Below are 12,017 nucleotides of genomic sequence, written 5' to 3'. Positions count from 1 at the left end.
GTTGACTTATCCGTCATATTAAAGCTGCGGGATTGGGGCCGCTGGACACCTGCCAAAAAGGAACTAACCTCCACGCCTTTACAGGATTTGGAAGAGCTGAATGCCACAAGCACTGGCATCCACGCGACCTACTGGTGTAGGCCGTCTTCTCGCATTAGGATCCATTGAGCTCTTCATTTAAAAAGAGAAACCCACAGGACACAAATCCCCCATGTCAGTAAGTATATATTTCGCTCAGACCTCAGGAAACTAAGTGACACGCTCTTAGTGGATGAGTGGGAGAAGGCAGACTATCTTTGCTATGAACCAACCGTCTCTGAGTCTGGACGACTTTTTAAGATGGAAATCCGTGGTTCCATGATGGATCCCTCGCTATATGATATCGTCGGTGACATGGACGTTATGGAACTACGCTCCAACTCTTTCCCCTTGCCAAAGCAAGGCCAGCTAAGTCTGGCTGGAGCGGATTTTTGTGAGCGACGTTACTGCTCCCTCGCCCACTGTGACCCTCATCCACCTGTCGCAGATGAAAGCCGTGCGCATTACGCAAACGGTGTGCCCTTGACGGAACACGGCGCAGTCGCTTATTTACCTGGGACTCACACGGGAAGATCCAAGCGCAAGCGGGTGATTACAACGGGACAGAGACATGCCGCCAACGTCAGGGAGCGCAAACGGATGTTCAGCCTGAACGAGGCCTTTGACGAACTGAGGAAGAGGGTGCCCACTTTCGCATATGAGAAAAGACTCTCCCGGATCGAAACCCTGCGCCTAGCTATTGTGTACATTTCGTTTATGATGGATCTACTGAAAAAGCAGCCTTATATAAACCGTAATTAAATGAAATGGAGGTTAACATTGAAACGGCCCACTTTTGTTGGTATGCATGCGCACAATGATTTTAGACTATAAATGCATACTGGGATAGGCCTACATGGTAGGCTACTGTTTTTGAAGTGCCATGGCCTAGGCCTATCTACGTTATTGTTGGTTTGTGTTTTTTTTCTGGAAATAAAGAATTTGATGCCAATAACGCTACTCTACAGTGAAGTAATTTGCCCCTTCTAATTGCAATGCTGATTGTTTGATTAATGGAAGCATGCAAGTTCACCTAGCGTATGTATGTTAAAAAGGCAGGTGCGTGCGTGTGAGTGTATGTGAGAGAGAGAGAGAGAGAGAGAGAGAGAGAGAGAGAGAGAGAGAGAGAGAGAGAGAGAGAGAGAGAGAGAGAGAGAGAGAGACCAAGTGAAAGTGAAATCATGCTTGTACCTACACAGGTGTACCAGACCTGTTTCAGCACCATGGATAGCTCCTAATCTCAACAGGTAACCATACGGGCAGCCTTGGTATCCGTGTAGGCGCTGCACCTGTTTGTCCATATGCTATGAGTTAACGGAGTTTGAGGTTTCTGTAATTTCAAGTAGCCTAATGTGCCACAGCTTTCCAAAACACCCTAAAGACCCCAACCTGAAAGTGCCCAGCTACATGCCATTCGGGTAGACTGATCTAAATGATATTTATGCTCATCTAGTGCTGGCACGAAGTGGACAGGTTTCAGGGTCATCTAACTTTGATAACAGCTGATACAACTGTGCATCTTTTTCAGGGGTCAGTGCGCCCTCTTGTGGGCTTTATAGACATCACATCTTTCACATGGGGTGAGTGGGGAATCTCTCTGAGGATGTGAACCACACTGGCTGTAAAGCGCATCACTTTAGTGAGAAGCGGACGTCAACTGAGGTCAGCAGTTTTGCAGCTATTTATTCTAAAGGAAGTCGAGGTAATTCATATATCTTTTGACATCTTGTGTCGACACCGTGGCTGTTCTTGTATTTTTAGTGGCACTGTAATCTAATCTATCCGCCGTGTAATTTGCGGTGCCATTGAAGTAATAATGTTGGACATTGTGTTATCCTCGAAAGTCGTCTCTTGCCTTTTGGCGAATAACGAGGACACGGCGCGTATTTTGTTTGGATGCCGTTTATGATACTCTCCCTGTAATATTTGCGTTGCGTTTTGGCAGAGCCCTTTGAGCGTACCCAGCCCAGGACGACCCGCTGTGATTGTGGATCAGCCTAAAAACCCCGTAGTTAGAAACCCGACTCTGCCGCTCATCCTTTTAAATCTGCGGTACTCGAGCTGACTCCCAGCGGGTTAAATGGGCTTGCCTCCTTGCACATAACCTCAGTGCAAACGTAAATAAACACTAAGTTGCATTCACGCTGGGTGTGCTACTTAAAAACTCATATTAACCCTCAAACACAACGTTATTTTCTACATCATTGGGCTTTGAAGTTGTTGGACTCTTTTCTATAGCCTAAACATCAAACTTCTAACCATCATCTCAAACATTTTCTCTGATGACAACATGGACCATATATTCAATGATAAAAGTATTGTCTTTATTCAATAGTAAAATAGAGCCCAACTCCTTTTCTGACATACCTCCCTGAATGTTTGTGAAAATCAGAGGCTCATCAAAGCTCATATTGTTTTCCCCCTTAAATCGCCACCTCTCCCTCCTGTCACTGCTCTCAGGACGCGTTGGTAACTAACAGGCGTGCCGTTACGCACATGGCTGTGTGACAAGTCGACTATGCGGGAGAGATCCTACCTACGGCGATTCCAGAACAGCAAGCCTTGGACATAGAGCCGTTATCAAGTGTCCTTTCATGAGCTTGTGCTCAATGCTGTGCGGTTACATTATGTAAGCATGTGTGCGTAAAATGTGGGAAGCTTGTGCCAACTGTGCTCGTTTAGATCAAATTACAAGTTTCCATCCATTGTTGAGCCATCTATCACATTGTTTTTAGCCCAAAAGACATGCCGTACATCATGACGTTATTTAATTTACATTGCCCTAGTATCTGTTTATCCATGCTGTGTCCGCCTTTTTGTTTACATCTTCCAATAGCCAATATTGAGCGTATCCATTCAGAATGTAAGGTTTTACTTTTAAAAATCGTCTAATATACACACATTACGTCCATTAAACTGTTTGATATTAGCCATACGTGTGCACGAGATAATAAATATCACAATTTAACTGTGTTAAATCGTTTGGCTATGATCTTAAACGACTGTGAAAGCCCTGATTCTTGTATAACGGAAACTTTTTTGATTGTTCTCCGGCCTATCCCGCCCCTAAGTTTTACGTAGCCTCGCTCCTTGTCCAATCACAGTCTCCCAAATACTTTGCGCCTTCCAGGGCTATAAGAGCCCTTAAGACTTCGTCAAGTTGAGAAACACCTCCGTGGCGCACGGGGCCAGTGTGAGCGTGTAATAACGGTACATTTCGACGAGGGAGTTTAAAAACCACTATTCCTGGATCTTGAACTGGACCAAAAGGGCAGCTGTCCGTCGTTTGTTCCAGCGGAAAGGTGATGTTTGAGGAAGAGTCTGAGACGATGCAGGAGGATCCGAGCTCCCCGGAGTCTCCAGTGGACAGCCTTGGTAACAGCGAAGAGGAGAGCGACAGGCAACAGAAGAGATGTGGGAGGAAAAGAAGACCGAGCAGGAAAAATGGGGAGGATTCAGATAGCCCTACCCATGGGAAAAGGGGGAAAAAGTGCAGCAGCAGCCCTCAGTCTTTCGAGGACCTTCAAACGCAGCGGGTCATGGCTAACGTACGCGAGAGACAGAGGACGCAGTCCCTCAACGAGGCGTTCGCCTCTTTGCGGAAGATCATCCCAACTTTGCCCTCCGACAAACTTAGCAAAATACAGACTCTTAAGCTGGCGGCGAGGTATATTGATTTCCTGTGCCAGGTTCTGCAGAGCGACGAGCTGGACTCCAAGATGGCAAGCTGCAGCTACGTGGCTCACGAGAGACTGAGTTACGCGTTCTCTGTTTGGAGGATGGAGGGCGCATGGTCCATGTCAACATCCCACTAACGTCTCCGCGTGGATACTATTTTGGGGCAACATGGTGAGACAGCCAGCAGTCTGAAGAGTTGTTTTCTGTCGGGCCTACACCTGACCTCACACACATTGTGTGATATATCGTACTTAAAAACAGTTAAATACAAATGGAACAGTAGCATTGTGCATATCAGTAGGTCACATAAACACTAAAATGCATAGTCAACTATTATTGCAAACCCACATCAACTTTAGGGTATTATGTAGTGTGGTATGGGGTATTATATGACATTATGTGCATTATATCTTTTATCACACTTTTAAACCTTTCACTTATATTTTCCCTCTCCATTTTTTCCACAGATTAACACAGACGTCCGTGCTTGCAGAATGGTACCACTCCTGAAGACTTGGAAGGCCAATCCTTGGATATTACTGGTGGCGATTTTGTGGCATTGAGACCTGGCGAGGGTATAGTGTGGGGAGGCAGCACTTACAAGCAGACACACGAGACGCCGCCATGGACACGGAGCTACATTCAGATCTGTGTTTGAAACTTTACTTTTCTTGACGATGAATGTTGGAGATATGTACTTTAATATGCATGCTTTTCGACCAGTCGTGCCAGCTCATTTGTGGACAGAGAGACTGCACCAGGCCGGCTACTTCAATGCCGGACCCACTGACTCCGGAAAAAACAGCCATGAAGTGAAGATTTTTTATATTTATTTTTGTAAAGAAACACATTTTTTTGGCTCATACTTGTATGACTTTCTTGATGATTTTCCTGGTTCCTGAAATACATACATTATATTTATTTATTGATAGTCCTACTTGCAATGCAGATGGATCTGGAGTCTACATGCATTTAATGACCTTGTTGTAAATATTTGTATATGTTATGCAATAAAACAAAACGAGTATGAATTTTCATCCTTGCGTAAAAGGCGTTTGGTGTGAAATGAGTTAAAAACTAGACGTGTCTTCAAAGTTGATATGAAAACAGTAGAACTAGCTGAATTATAATAATTTGGTTAGGCTATTGTTTTATTTCTTTACGTGGACGGCCTACTGACACTGTTTGCATTTTGTGAAGTGGCATGTCAGTCAATATAACAAATCTTGGTGCACCAAAATACTTACACTCGCGTAAAAACATACGAACTGTAAAAACACAAGGGGTTGTGACATACAGTTCAGATACACTTGGGCCCAAATGAAGGGCACGCATGGTTGGAAAGTGTTTTGGGGCTTTTGGGGGCCTGTCACCTCCACGGCTGTAACCCGTCGTGGAACAAAAGTGTGGTTGATGTCCCGCTTCCAGCTCTGGGAATGTGGGTTAGATTATTATGCATTCGAGTTGCACTCTTTCTCTTCTCTGCCTCTTTTCTCTGCTTCCTCTGACGTTCCCTCTTTGGGGGATTTCTGTGCAACTCGGTAAAACGTTACCACAGACTGCCTCGTGATGAATAGGCCTACCTCTGCCTTACTTAGGTCTTCTATTATTTTGCATTCAGATAGGCCTCCGTGTGCCAGATATGTTTGGAGGCAAATACATTTCTAGTTTCTACAAATTGTATCCTAGGCCTACTTTAAAGGGTAATTTAGCAGTATAATATGTGGGAATTAATGCAATAATGCATTGATTACTATTTTAGAACCATGCATCTCCGCATATCCAAAAACATAAAGGGTTTTCACATGTCACGTGTCCATATATGATAAAAGCCGGGGTCGTTTCCAACTGATAGCCTGCGCCATACATTAGCTGTCTTTAGGGCTGGTGTTGTGACAGATTCTGGTCGGGTCTGGGAAAACGTTTGTGCGCGTGTTGTGGAATCAAAGCGCGGGCCCTTTTGAAGAAGGTGTGTAATTGGCTACAGAGGCATGTATGGAATTCCCAGATGTCTATAAAACGCAGGGCGCGCTCTTCAGGTCACGGGGAGGTGGTTGGGGGTTAAGGTGGTCTTGAATCAACATATTTTTTCCTTTACTTCCTTTTTTTCCCTTTCGCTTGAAATAAGTTTGGAATAAGAATAATAGGGCATCAGGTAACATAGGGATCGAAATTGAGTATTTAAAATGTTTATGTGATGCAAGATGATAAAAAAGGGTAGACCAACTAGCAACCTGCAAAATATATTTTTAAACACCGACTGAAAACGCATTTTATTTTTATTAGAGAAATAATAGGCTGCAATAATTATTATTTAGTAACGCGTTTATTAGTAGGTAATATCACGCATATCTCAGTATGGGCATAGGCCTATCTGTGAAAGAAAGCTTGCTCACAGACAATTACTTGGTTTTCCCAAATTTGAACCAGGCCTGTCACAAAATAGACGTCTGTGTGGGCCATTACGCACACTGTTTTTTTTTAGTAAGAATGTGGACAAATGCTAAAACATGTTGCATTGTTACAGTGTTGTAAGGCCTGTACTGTTCGCGTGAAGTTTGAGCTGTCTGGTGGGCCTGAGCTAGACTGCAGCTTTCTCTTCTTGCAACAAGTTCTCTCAATCAAGTCTGAATGCCGCAGCCTAGATGGATTTGGCCAGAGACTGCGAGAGAAAATACCGAGGCACCTGAAACAAATTTATTTTTACCAGATGTTGTTAGTATTTTTCTTTAACGTCACGTGAAGCGAACAGATGTTGAGTTGCTTCAGAGACCCGCCTTCGAGTGCATAGTGCAAGAAAAGCTGACAGAAACTCGCTGCAGTTTTGTTAATAAAAAAGAGCGGTTGGACATTATATTTTCGTCGATCAACCGTGATCTACTTCGATAAGGATTTTGCTTTAAACATCTGGATTTTCAAGCGCGGACTAACAGGAGCGACTCTCTACCGGCCTCTTCGTCGTGTGGGGAGTGAAAGGGGGGATGTGTGTTTTTTTTCCGCCGACCGTTTGCTGAAAACTCTTCATTTCAGGATTTAATTCGGTAAATACCACCGTGGCCTATTATCTTTTTTCTGAACACTCGACGTTTTTGAGATGGTTAAAGCTTTGTGAGATATCAAAATTAAAATCAAATATTTGTCTTACCACAAGTATTGCTATTCTTGGCATTAAGTTGTGATATTGCGTGTCTGGAAGTTATGAAGTGTAAGCACGTTGAAGTTTTGTTTCACACGCTGGAATTTCAGGGTGTTTGTTTAAAGTTTGCCGTCTTTTTTATGAAATACACAGCTAAGCTATGTGAGACCCATCTTAAAGGTACAGTATTGTATTGTTCCAAACAGACCTGGGCCTGTGCACCATTGTCCACGTAGACTACCCAAAACTAGCACTTACTGACAGGGCAGAAAAAACTACATGTCCAGTAAATGTTTAGCTACTATGTTTGTCATGCAAAGCTATTATAAGCCACTTTAAATATCTCGATTGATTGCTGTTTATGTTTTCAGCTGAAGGTGTGACAACGAACAAATAAAATGCCATGGGGTTTAGTTGAGGGGGGAAATCTGAAAAATGAACATTTATTTTCTCTAATTCTCTGTGCTATGCCCAGTGTGGTCATTTATGTGATCAGCTGGTTATCCTAGCATGTTGGACAAGAATAATAAAATCTTTATTAATAAACTCTGGGGAGAGCTTGAGCACTGGCGTTAAACGATTTGACGTATGCTTATAGAACGTAAAACCATCAGCTTTGACCCAAAGGGCAACGCGATGCACCAAAGGGAATCGATTCCCCATCTTCAAATTACCGTGTCCGTGTTATCTTAAACTTGAAGCTGTTGTTCTGGAGGGAGGAAGAATGTCACCTTTGTGGACTTGTCGGCTAACACTTCTCACGCTGGACGATTAAGGAGAAATTCCTTCGCAAGGCTGTGTCTCTCACTGTCGACCTTTCAAATCTGAAAGCATGCATGGCAAGGAAAAAGTACACTTGTAAAAGCCTTTGAGGTTTTACGGTGGTCAAATCGGGTAGAAGACACTTGATCTTGATTCTACATCTAGGCACAGCTCTCAAGGGGAAAAACATGTGATTAACTGTAGCCTAACGAGAGAATAGTTTTGTAAAACAAGACATAACATATACATGAGGCGCATCAATGGAAACGCAATTTGTGATTAAGATGGTCAAAACTGTGATCATGTTATTAATGTTTGATTAAGGTTATATGCTTATATGTTTGAAAAGTCAGTTTGGTTATGGCCTCTTTGAACTCGAACCCTAACATTCCGTAGAAGAGACATGGGACAGTTTGATCGATGACGTTGGATCACTCCAACAGGTGTTTGCACACAAAAAACCTGCTTCATCCGTCAGTGCACTCTCTTATTGGCCCAAAAGCCACAATTTATGCATGTTTTGTATAAGCATTATTACTCAGTTCAAACGGTTTAATGAACAGAATAGGCCTAATAGGCTACATTCTGAAAGAAACAAGCTACGAAATTCTAGAAACAGCATTGTGCGTAATTGTCAGATTAAATGAAATTGTCAGATTAAATGTGAAATTGGTTGTTTATAGCAATAAGGCATTCTGAAACGTTGTATAAATTATAACATTTTGGCTGGATAGAGAAGCACGTGTAGACTAGACCACTACACCATTTTAACAGGTGCAATTCGGAGAAGAAGGAAAGCCAATAGGCCTATCATACCCCGTACATGCCCAGCAGAGAGGTGACAGTGTTTTCAACTGTTTGCGCACGGAGGCTGCACACAACATTTCAAGTATCGCTACTGCAATGTGAAAATTATTGCTTTATTTCTTTAATTCTTCTGTGTCTGAATTCCTCTGTGTCTAATTGAACGTTTGGTCGTGTAGAAAATGTGTGGCATTATGTGAAAAAAAAATAAAGGGACGCTTCACGTCGAGGGTTCCCATATGCCAATTGCGCTTAGGTGCCACCATTTGATGGTGCCATTTACAAATCGAATATCTTGCGCAGGCCAAGGCATTTCATGACCTTCGTTCCCAAAAACAAATGCCAAAATCTCTGATGAAATTTCAAAGCGTTATAAATGCATAGATGGCTTTGAATATTACACGTTAATTACTTAGGCCAGTGTTTCCCAACCTTTTTTGTCTCATGTACCCCCAAGCCTTTTGGTTGTGCCATGAGTACCCCCTATCTCATGTTTTACATCGTTTTTTCTATTCCAGTGTGACTATGCTCCATGCATTTGCTAAAATTACATTTTTCCAAGTACCCCCTGATGTGTGCTCGCGTACCCCTAGTGGTACACGTACCCCTGGTTGGGAAACACTGACTTAGGCTACTAGTTAAATGTATAACATAAAATGCACTTTAGTCATTCTAAATATACTTTTACTTACTTTCTGCTATTTTCTATTTTTAAATACACAAGCACGTCACAAGGTCTATAACATAGGCCTACATATTTAATAAAAGTATGCATAACATATCCAGAGATGTAAAACAAAAGTAGGCTATAATTAGGCTTTACAGTATCATTGGGAACAGGGGAATAAAAGGTGTATTAGATCATGAACTGTTGTACATCAATAAGAGTATGCCTACTTCTACTTCTACTTAATACACCTTTGAACACTGCAGACGCCTCAAAAACAGCCTTACAGTCATTTTTTAACTGAAATATTCCCTGACCCAATGTGATCATATTATTCACAGTCTGCAGCCATTTCTCTATGTCCTGGAGCACATTACCATGCATTACACGTGTGTCACATCTCTATTCAAAAACTGATCTGCATTCTCCAAGGTCGGAAATATACGTAGCTGCAGGGGGATGCAATGGCTTTGCACCCTGTTCCAAAGGCAGCCAAAAACACAGGCTGCATACATTTGTGCTTCTTGGCAAGCCTCCACACGGATACTCTCCTCTGAGCCATGCATGCAGGCTGGGGCTGGGGCTGGGGCTGGGGCTGGGGCTGAGGCTGGGGCTGGGGCTGAGGCTGGGGCTGGGGCTGGGGCTGGGGCTGGGGCTGGGGCTGGGGCTGGGGCTGGGGCTGGGGCGCATTAGGAATGTCCATGCAGCTCCCCCTTTTGAAGTGCTGCCTGCTGCACCCTTTAGTGGAGCTGGAGCTCCATTGTGGTGTGCCATAGAGTGCTACATGGCCGTCTGTGTCTGTACTGTATCACTCTGTTTGAGTGTATAAAGTAAAAGCAGAAGAAATATTCTTACTGATGTAATTCAAAACAATGTCTTGTCTAGTTTACACACTGTCCTGAGTGTATACTCTAAAGTAAAAGCAGAAATATTCTTACTGATGTAATTAAAAACAGTATCTGTCTTGCCCAGTTTATATACCAGCTATTCCACTAATGATATGCATATAGGCCTATACTGTAAAAGTGCTTCTGCTTTTGTTTTATATCTCTGTTCTGTCCAGTTTGGTCTTTCTGCACAGTACACTTTGCTGTGTACTTTGTGTTAATTCAACTCATAATGAATAATAGATTTTACATTTCACTCTTTAAGCGTTGAAATTAAAAGTGCATTCCTAACTTGGAGTGACTGAGTTCCTATTGTTCTCTACAGTGTGTACAGTGTGAATTAACATGCTCATGCACCTGGTCATGTCATTGGCTCACTCTATTCTATTCTATTCTGTCCAGTCTAGTCTAGTCTATTGTTTTGTATTGTAGTGTATTGTATTGTATTCTTCTCTTCTCTATTTTACGTATTATATCTGGTTTTGATAGTACTCGCCCTGTCTATCCATCCGTAAAGGACGAGATGAAGGATGTACAATTTTATTTGACTGATGGGCTTTTTTGCTGTACTATTTATTCCTTTAGTTGTATAGTTCACACATGTCTGTCTGTAGTGACAACAATTGGCAATAATCTGCTCTATCTCATTCAATTCTAGTCTAGTCCCATCATTATGCTCCCCTCTCTCTCCTCCTCTTCTCTTCTCTTCTCTTCTCTTCTCTTCTCTTCTCTTCTCTTCTCTTCTCTTCTCTTCTCTTCTCTTCTCTTCTCTTCTCTTCTCTTCTGCATTATTCTGAACCTTGTACTGGTCACTACTCCATGAGGGCTGACATCAATGAAGTCCTATATGATTTCAGATGACAGAGGCTCTTCTCGCATTGGTAGGCTATTTATTCCTGTTTTTGAAAAAAAAAAACTTGTGTTGCGTAGTGATCACAAACATGCACTGCTGTGCTGAGTGAAATACTTCAATCTCGTGTTACAATCGCACATACGTGTAACAGCAAAAGATATTCCATTCTATTCTGTTCTATTCTATTCTATTCTATTCTATTCTGTTCTGTTCTGTTCTATTCTATTCTATTCTATTCTATTCTATTCTATTCTATTCTATTCTATATTCTGTTATATTCTATTCTATTCTATTCTATTCTATTCTATTCTATTCTATTCTATTCTATTCTATTCTATTTTGTTCTGTTCTATTCTGTTCTATTCTGTTCTATTCTATATCATGTTCTATTCTATACTATTCTATATTCTATTCTATTCTATTCTATTCTGTTCTATTCTATTCTATACATTACTCCATGCTCTCTGGTCCCAGGGCTGATGCTCGTTCTCTTCTGCATTACTGTGCTATCCGGTCCTGGACACAGCACTTCTCATGACAATCTGGCCATGAAGGATGAGATGAATGATCTCATTAGACTATTTGCATTAGTATTTGACCTTATTGCACTAGTGTTTATTCTTTGAACTTATTGTAGACCTGTGTTGTAGGCCCTATAGCAACCGCAGGCCTGTTAAACAACTGAATAGAATTGAGTTCAATCCCATCAGGGGTGCATTTCTCAAAAGAGAAGTTATAAGCCTGTTAGCGACTTTGATAGTTGCCAAAGGGAAAATGCATTGAAAACAACAAAGTAGCTAATGTAGTAAGCAACTTTGGTTTCGAGAAATCCACCCATGTTGTGACTTATACGTGTATGTGTAACAGTAACGGACATTCTATTCTATTCTATTCTATTCTATTCTATTCTATTCTATTCTATTCTATTCTATTCTATTCTATACTATTCTGTTCTGTTTTGTTCTGTTCTTTTCTCTTCTATTATATTCTATATTCTGTTCTATTCTATTCTATTCTATTCTATTCTATTCTATTCTGTTCTATTCTATTCTATTCTATTCTATTCTATTCTATTCTATTCTATTCTGTTCTGTTCTATTCTATTCTATTCTATTCTATTCTATTCTATTCTATTCTGTGTTGTTCTATATT

General features: G+C 41.6%; 2 protein-coding genes across 2 annotated transcripts; both read left to right on the top strand.

Moving 5' to 3' along the window:
* The first annotated feature begins 339 nt into the window (after nt 1-339).
* Nucleotides 340-2,079, top strand: LOC134435988 (transcription factor Atoh7-b). The gene is made up of 2 exons (XM_063185018.1): nt 340-832; nt 2,024-2,079. The coding sequence occupies exons 1-2, from the start codon at nt 340-342 to the stop codon at nt 2,077-2,079; spliced, it is 549 nt and encodes a 182-aa protein (XP_063041088.1).
* Nucleotides 2,080-3,213: 1,134 nt separating this feature from the next.
* Nucleotides 3,214-4,809, top strand: twist1a (twist family bHLH transcription factor 1a). Its single transcript, XM_063184844.1, has 2 exons — nt 3,214-3,927; nt 4,224-4,809. The coding sequence occupies exon 1, from the start codon at nt 3,384-3,386 to the stop codon at nt 3,891-3,893; it is 510 nt and encodes a 169-aa protein (XP_063040914.1). The 5' UTR covers nt 3,214-3,383; the 3' UTR covers nt 3,894-3,927; nt 4,224-4,809.
* The last annotated feature ends 7,208 nt before the right edge of the window (nt 4,810-12,017 follow it).

Source organism: Engraulis encrasicolus, chromosome 20 (assembly GCF_034702125.1).
Source record: "Engraulis encrasicolus isolate BLACKSEA-1 chromosome 20, IST_EnEncr_1.0, whole genome shotgun sequence".
Taxonomy (NCBI): domain Eukaryota; kingdom Metazoa; phylum Chordata; class Actinopteri; order Clupeiformes; family Engraulidae; genus Engraulis; species Engraulis encrasicolus.
The sequence above is the reverse complement of the archived record's forward strand: the minus strand, read 5'-3'. Positions and strand labels throughout refer to the sequence as shown.